The sequence below is a fragment of the Oryctolagus cuniculus genome, chromosome 18 (genome assembly GCF_964237555.1).
Source record: "Oryctolagus cuniculus chromosome 18, mOryCun1.1, whole genome shotgun sequence".
Lineage (NCBI taxonomy): Eukaryota > Metazoa > Chordata > Mammalia > Lagomorpha > Leporidae > Oryctolagus > Oryctolagus cuniculus.
Window position 1 is genome coordinate 52,246,997 of NC_091449.1, and position 8,442 is coordinate 52,255,438.

General features: G+C 45.8%; 1 protein-coding gene across 3 annotated transcripts in view; it reads left to right on the top strand.

Annotated features, from left to right (window-relative positions):
* The window catches only part of UTP4 (UTP4 small subunit processome component), a 30,407-nt gene that overhangs the window by 11,690 nt on the left and 10,275 nt on the right, over positions 1 to 8,442 (top strand). For all 3 annotated transcript variants that reach the window (XM_051847225.2, XM_051847226.2, XM_070062639.1), the window contains exons 7-12: positions 1,582 to 1,753; positions 1,835 to 1,926; positions 4,275 to 4,371; positions 5,463 to 5,527; positions 7,288 to 7,410; positions 7,979 to 8,135. In XM_051847225.2, the coding sequence (XP_051703185.1) occupies positions 1,582 to 1,753; positions 1,835 to 1,926; positions 4,275 to 4,371; positions 5,463 to 5,527; positions 7,288 to 7,410; positions 7,979 to 8,135 (706 nt within the window). The remainder of the gene's footprint in view (positions 1 to 1,581; positions 1,754 to 1,834; positions 1,927 to 4,274; positions 4,372 to 5,462; positions 5,528 to 7,287; positions 7,411 to 7,978; positions 8,136 to 8,442) is intronic.

Consider the following 8,442-nt stretch of genomic DNA (forward strand, 5'->3'; position numbering starts at 1 on the left):
GCATTTGGGTTCTTTCCATCTTTTAGCCGTTGTGAACAGTGTTGGTAGGAGCGTTGATGTAACTAGCTCTGTATGTGCTTGCTTTCAGTTCCTTTGGGTGAGTACCTTCATTACTACTTAGATTTTTTTATTTGTTTGCTTTGTTGGTTTGGTGGTTTCTTTTTTCTGATTTATTTTTCTACATTAGGAAACACCTTTTTTAGTTCTTTGTAAAGGAGTAGCTGTTTTTTATTGGATTATGTAAAACATATTTCTTTCTTTCTTTTTTTTTTTTTTTTTTTTTGACAGGAAGAGTGGACAGTGAGAGAGAGAGAGAAAGGTCTTTTGCCGTTGGTTCACCCTCCAATGGCCGCTGCGGCCGGTGCAGCAGGAGCAGGAGCCAGGTACTTATCCTGGTCTCCCATGGGGTGCAGGACCCAAGCACTTGGGCCATCCTCCACTGCCTTCCCGGGCCACAGCAGAGAGCTGGCCTGGAAGAGGGGCAACCGGGACAGAATCCGGCGCCCCAACCGGGACTAGAACCCGGTGTGCCGGTGCTGCAAGGTGGAGGATTAGCCTAGTGAGCCGCAGCGCCGGCAAAACTTACATATTTCTTACTGATAATATTTTTAACATGTTAACTACTGTTAAAGAACATACTAATGGGACAGGCATTGTGGTGTTGCGGCTAAACCACCACTTGGTAAGCCAGCGTCCTATATTGGAGTGCCTGGGTCACACACAGTTTGCCCACTCTGTCTAGTGTGCCTGAGAGGTAGCAAGATGACGCTCTGAGTACTTGGGTTTCTGCCACCCATGTGGGAGACCATTTCCTGGCTCCTGGCTTCATCTTGGTTCAGCCCTGGCTTTTGCAAACATTTGGAGAGTGAACCGGTAGCTGAGAACCTAGTATGGATTTTTTTTAGATTTTTTTTTTCCAGATTTATTTATTTATTTTGAAAGAGAGAGGAAGGAATGGGGTTGGGGGGGGAGCGAGAGAGAGAGAGATCTTCCATCTGCTGGTTCACTCCCCAGATGGCTGCAATGGCCCAGGGTGGGCCAAGCTGAAGCCAGGAGTCTCATCTGGATCTCCCACATGGGCAGCAGGGACCCAAACACTTGGACCATCTTCCACTACGTCCCCAGGCCACCAGCAGGCAGCTGGGTGGGAAGTGGAGCACCCAGGACACGGATCAGCACCCATAAGTGATGCTGCCCAAATGTGGTGCCTGTGTGGCAGGCGGTTTGCTCTGCCTGCTTTCCCATGAGATGATCTCTTGTGTTCCTTACAAGGCTTTGAATTTTTTTTTTCTCAGAAGCATTTGTTGTTTATCCTAGGTCTTTTATCCCTTTTGCTATTCTCATTTGTGTATGTGAGAACCCCTAATAATCAGAAGTACATATTGTTAATGTCAGTAGGGGGCGCACTGTTATCTTGGGTCTGAGCTTGCTCCTGTGATGAAGGGTTAGGCCTCTGTGGCTCCTGTCTGATCTTAGTGTAGGTTTTCTGAACCTAGGCTGCCCAGACGGAAAACGTCAGGGAATATTTTTTCAACTGGATCTTGTTTTGCTCATATGGAACTCTATGACTTACTTTCTCAGCAAGAAGACAGTTTCGTGGTGGGCACTGCTGAGGGGACAGTGTTCCATTTTCAGCTGGTCCCTGTGGCCTCCAGCAGCACTGAGAAGCAGTGGGTGCGGACAAAGCCATTCCAGCATCACACGCACGACGTGCGCACCGTGGCCCACAGCCCGACGGCCCTGATTTCTGGAGGTGGGCGCCACTGCTTTACTCTGCCCAGCTCTGGTAATTTTCACACGAGACTCCTAACTCCCGCATCTTCTCTTGCCTCAGGCACCGACACCCACTTAGTCATCCGTCCTCTCATGGAGAAGGTGGAGGTAAAAAATTATGATGCTGCTCTCCGAAAAATCACCTTTCCCCATGTAAGTATTGTCTCCACTCCCCACTCTCCACCAGCCCCCTGCCCCCCACCCCTCCCTGCACCTCTGCCCCACAGTTCTCATGCCCAGGGCCAAGTTGTTGGACTCCCGGTAGCCACTTTCTTCAGCCTCCCAGGCAAGCCTGCTGCAGGATCGTTGATGGCAAGAGATCCGTTTCTGGGGAAATCATTTCCCTTTCCAAATAGCTGTGGTTTGGGCAAAATTTTTGAGGTGGTTTCTGTTATTCTAGATGGAGCAGGAAAATCCAGGCTTTCAGTGTTCCTTTCTAGAAAAATGGTTGCATCTTCCCAAGCTAGTAACCTTTCTCCCCGACCCCTGCTTTCACATTCGTTCAACTGATGAAGCTTACTGTGGCTACCTCATTATTTTTTATTTATATATATGAGTGTGTATACAGTATATACAAAATCTATAAATTTATTGACTCATATTCAGTATAAAAACTATATACTAACTGTAAATAATTTGATGAGATTGGACTAGTCCTCATTACTTTTGAGCCAGGTCATTTCTCTCTGTCCATACCGCCATTGTTCTAGTTCGGATCCGTGTCTTTTCCCTTGTGAGTCCCTTTATAGTAGCTTTTTAAAGATTTTTTTATTTGCATTGGTGTCACTCTAGCCCACTCTCCATTTATCTGTTTAGAAACTTCCTTCGTGGCTCCGTGCTTAACCTCTGCCATGCCTATTGCCTCCAGCACCATCGGCTGCTCCCTGGCCGTGGCTCATGTGACCTGTGATCCGGCCGTGCCCTTCAGCTTCTCTCACACTTGTAGCAGCCCTGCCACCACCCTCACCATTCTGAAACGCTCATTTTATTCCCGCTAATGCTCTTTTCCTTTTGAGCCACCACACAAGCCATTGCTGTCCATAGAGTGTTCTGCCCTGCCCTCTCTGCCTGACATTTTCTTTTTTTAATTTGTATTTATTTTCATTTTATTTAAAAGACAGAAGCCACAAAGAAATAGGGAGAGAGGGATATACATATATAGAGAGACATCTTCCATCTGCTGGGTCATTTCCCAAATGTCTGCCACAGCAAGGGCTGGGCCAGGCCAAAGCTAGGGCCCTGTAATCAATCTCCCATGTGGTTGGGGAGGACTCAAGAACTTGAGCCTCCACCTGCTACCTCCCATGGTATGCATTAGTAGAGAACGGCTTGAAAGTGGAGCCAGGGCTTAGACTAGGCTCAGACATGGGGATGTGGGCATCCCAAGCAGTGTCTTTTTTTTTTTTTTTTTTTTTTACAGTTTATTTTATTTATTTGAAAGACAGAGTTACAAAGAGAGGTAGAGACAGAGAGAGAGATCTTCCATATACTGGTTCACTCCCTAAATGTCCGCCATGGCCAGAGCTGAGCTGATCCAAAGCCAGGAGCTACGAGCTTCCGGGTCTCCCACGTGGGTGCAGAAGGCCAAGGACTTGGGCCATCCTCTACTGCTTTCCCAGGCCATAGCAGAGAGCTGGATTGGAGGAGGTGCAGCTGGGACTCGAACCAGTGCTCAAATGGGATGCCGGCAATTCAGGCCAGGGCGTTAACCCGCTGTGCCACAGCGCCGACCCGCCAAGCAGTGTCTTAACTGCTGTGCCACAATACCTAACCCTCTGCCTAACTAGTCTACCAGTGAGCCATACTCGGGTCCCTTCCTTTACCCCGATGAAGTTAGGCTAGCTGTCCTTTCTACTTTTTTTTTTTTTATTATTATTACATACTGTGTTCCATCTTAAAATTTTGTATGCAATAGGGTAATTGTCTGTTTCTCTGTTATCCCTATATACTAGAATCTTAAGTACAGTGGCTGTGTTTTTGTTTATTTGTTTATTTTTTTAAGATGTACTTATTTATTTGAAAGGCAGAGATAGAAGCAGAGAAAAAGAGAGAGAGGTCTTCCATCCGCTGGTTCATTCCCCAAATGACTACAATAGCTGGAGCTGAGCCAATCTGAAGCCAGGAGCCTAGAGCTTCTTGTAGGTCTCCCACGTGGGTGCAGGGGTCCAAGGACTTGAGCCATCTTCTAGTGCTTTCCCAGGCCAGCACAGCTGGATTGGAAGTAGAGAAGCCAGGACTTGAACTGGCACCCACATGGGATGCAGGCACTATAGGCAGCGGCTTTACTTGCTATGCCACAGGCACAGCCCCGGCTATGTTTTTTAATCACTGCTGTGTTGTTAAGTTCTAGGACAGTACATGGCATATTACTGTACTTAAAAAATACCTAGTAAATGTATTTTGGCACTTCAAAAAAATGTACTAACATGTTGTTACTATATCTAGTACTGAAGCAGTAGCTGACCTTGGCTTATTTTTAACTTTTCAATTCTTGGATACAGCGACGTCTCATTTCCTGTTCTAAAAAGAGGCAGCTTCTCCTCTTCCAATTTGCTCATCACTTAGAACTTTGGCGCCTGGGATCCACAGTTGCAACAGGTAAGCTGCGAGAGAGTTTTGTTTTTTTCCAATAAGAAAACTAGTGAGAGAAGCTTTAAACCAGAATTGCAGTTTTATTTCTGTCTATAGAAAAATTAAAGTGGATTTTTCTGTGTCCGTTGGCATTTATGGTTTTTCCACCCACCAGATAAAACAAACAAGGTATTTAGAGTATTAAAATCTTTAGTAGAGTATCCTGGATCATCTCTTCAAATCTTAAGGTTCTGTGTGGTACATTGCAGGGTATAGAGAGCTGAGAGTTGTAGAATCATGGTTGGCTCAAGTGTGAATGAGAATAGGCTGTTGGAAGATGATAAGATTTAATGATGGGTAGTGGCAGTCCTGCTTGATAAAGATCTCGTGGGCCTTTGTGGAGTGGTGGCCAGGTGCCCTTTTGTGTGACCTGTTAATGAAATGTTTGGGTCCTTTTGCTTGTAGTGATTACAATCGAGGTCATCCAAATGCCATTGCCACCCACCTGCATGCCACACTGTGGGTAGGGCTTCAGAGCATTCCTGCTGTTTCATAGGATACGGTGAAGTGTGTGAGTCAGCTTTTCCTCACTGTAATGAAATACCATTTATTTAGGTCACAGCGTTGGAGCCTGAAAGTCCACAAACAGTGTGGCTCGGGCTTGGTGAGAGCTACCACCCCTTCCATTCATGTCAGCTTGTGCTGACTGCAATGCAGCAAGTCTGTGCATTCCCGCACTTCTGGGTACAGGAGGCCAGGGAGAGACTGGTTGTGGCCAGACCCACTGCTTCAATGCTCTCCCAAGAACTAACCAGGATTCTAAGAGAATGACTCTGATCCCTTCCTAGGATGCACCCCCCCAGTTGACGTAGACCTCCCACTATGCCCTGCCTCTTAAAGGTCCCACCTCCCACATGGCCACAGTTAGGACCCAGCTCCAGCACGTGGAGCCGCATCCTTTCATCTTCATCAACCACCGCAAACAGGGCGCGCTTACTGAGTCTTTTCTGACTTCCTGCCTGTAGAAATTCCATTCTACCCCACAAACAGCGTTTTAGGAGGAGCGATGTGTAAATGATCTTCAGTAAGAAGAAAATCACAGAACTTTCTTATTTCAGGCAAGAATGGGGATACCCTTCCACTCTCTAAAAATGCAGAACATTTACTGCACCTCAAGACAAAGGTAAGGAGGTTTACCTGTTTAGACCTTGAATCCAGAACATTTTGTCCATTTTGAATTTTGAGGATGACTCAGATTACATCCTAATCTGTATGAATTTTTTTATTAAAGATTTACTTATTTATTTGAAAGGTAGATTTACAGAGAGGCAGAGGCAGAGAGATAGAGAGAGAGGTATTCCTTCTGCTGGTTCACTCCCCAGATGGCCGCAACCACTGGAGCTGAGCTGATCCGGAGCCAGGAGCTAGGTGCTTCTTCTGGGTCTCCCACGTGGGTGCAGGGGCCCAAGCACTTGGGCCACCTTCTGCTTCCCAGGCCATAGCAGTGAGCTGGCTTGGAAGTGGAGCAGCTGGGACTCAAACTGATGCCCATAAGGGATGCTGGCACTGCAGGCAGCGGCTTTACCTAGTACTCCACAGCGCCAGCCCCCGTATGAATTTTAAAACTACTTGAATGAAAGTTATGTCACCTGAAATGATTGTGATTGTAAATTAGGCATATAGAGTTTATTAGATGAATCCATAAATGACATTGTTTCTTTCTTACTTTGATGTTACTAAAATAGTGTGCCTATTTCTAAACAACTCAAATAGGACAAAAGGGTAGACAATGACAAATGCACTCACTTCTCACCTGAGATCCCTCCCCTCTCCTGTCAGTCCCATCCTCTGGAGATAATCATGCCAAGATACTCTTCTATAGCCTTCCAGAACTATTTCCACCCATGTGTGTATCCTTTTTACATTAATAGGAAAATCCTATACAAACTGCTTTTTTTGTTTTTTTTTTTTAAAGACTTATTTTATTTGTTTGAAAGACAGAGTTAGAGAGAGAGGTAGAGACAGAAGTCTTCCATCCGCTGGTTCATTCCCAAATGGCTGCTGAGCCTATCTGAAGCCAGGAGCCAGGAATTTCTTCTGGGTCTCCCACGTGGGTGCAGGGGCCCAAGGATTTGGGCCATCTTCCGCTGCTTTCCCAGGTGCATTAGCAGGGAGCTGGATCAGAAGTGGGGCAGCCAGGACTCAAACCAGCATCCCTGCTACAGTCTGGGGCTTGAACGTGCTGTGCCACAGCACTGCCCTCCCCCCGCCCCCACCTGACTGCTTTTTTTTGTGCTGATTCTTTATTTAATTTACATAAATGTTTGTGTACATAGTTTCACCATAAAGAATTCAAATAATGTTGGCAGTTTATATCTTTGACTACTTTTTAATTCCAGTATCCTCCTCCTCAGTTCATTAGCTATATAGCCTTCCTTCCAGAGGTCTTTCTGTCTGTGTGTGCTTGTGTGAGTTGTTTATATACATAAAGAAATAATTTTTCTGTGAGTTTTTCTTGTACTTAGAAGATCAATGTTGAACTTTTCTTCTTTGTTTTCCAAGTGTTTTTCCTATCCTATTTCTCAGAGGTCTTTAAAATGGGGTGTACTAGGCAGCACAGAAAATCCCTGCCCTGACTCACACGTCCTCCCACGCTCCTGCCTCCAGTGCCTCCCTGCCCAGGGTCCTTTCTGAGGTGCAGTGTGAAACGCAAGGGAGTGAGCGAGCACAGTGCACATAGGCCTCTGTCCTGGGATGTGGATAGCAGAGCTGTCCCATTTAAGTGCTCTGCCCCTGAAATGATTATATTGACACCCACACTAGGATTATGTGTGTGTATTTGTGTTTCTGGGTAGCAAGAGCTTGAGAATTCCTGGTGAACCATGTCATGTCAAGTTGATTTGAACATTCATCAACATTCATTTTGTTTTCTGCTATTGCCAGGGTCCTGAGAACATCATTTGCAGCTGTATCTCCCCGTGCGGAAGTTGGATAGCCTGCTCCACAGCTTCCCGGTTCTTTCTCTATCGGTTGACTTACCAGCATGACAACTTAAGCCTCAAAAGGGTAAGTGATAGCCCAGCATCTGGTCACTCAAGAAGAAACTTCCTAAACTTGTGATTCTTGTGTAAAGAGGGAACAAACTGCACATGACTTGTGGCTCAGTGAGGAGCTATTTGAAGGCAGCTGTTATGAACCAATTCACATTTTGAATTGATTATGTTCTTGGAAGGACAGGGAAATGCCAGAAAGTGGCAGTAACATTTAAATGTTTCTCCTTAGTGGCTCATGTGTGACAGTTACTTCCAAAGATGGGGCATTAATTACTGAAGGAATGAATGGGGTGTATCTAGGTTATTAGCCAGTTTCCAGGCCCCTGGTGAATTGGCTTGCTTAGAGACAGGAAGCATTCCTGGAATACAGATGTCATGACATTTGTTAAAAGGCTTGCTACAATGCTGTAACAGTTAGGAAAAGAGATTAGAGATATCAAGTAACAGTCAACAAATATGCACACTGAGTGAAAATGGAATATGCCGGAGTGCACAGCAGCTCGACATCCATGCAATGCAGGCCCGCAGTGATTCTTTTTGATTTACCATCAATCTCCCTTTTACTGTTCATTCACCCAAAGGTTTCCAAAATGCCAGCGTTCCTTCGCTCTGCCGTTCAGATTTTGTTTTCTGAAGATTCAGCAAAGCTTTTCGTGGCATCAAACCAAGGGTCTCTGCACGTGGGTCAGCTGCTGGAAGGGAGGTTCAGGCACTTGCACACGTTCCAGCCTCAGTCAGGTAGGACTCGGGTCCTGAGCCAGGGAGAGCTTCAGTGGTGACGCTGTAGCTCTTGGCACTTCGGTCATGTTCCTCCCACCCTGTGAACACACTCACTCACATGTTTGCAATTTAAAGTAGGAGGGATTATCAGGTGGAGGAAGACACTTGATCTCATCAGATCTGAAGTGTTCCTCACACCTACTCTTTTCTCACTGGGTTTTTGATTCCTTTTTTGGGGCCAGGGAAGTTTCATCATCCTTCTTAGGGCTTCGTTAGCAGCAGAGCAAGAGGAAAGTTAAAATCATCTGAGAACCAAGTACCATTA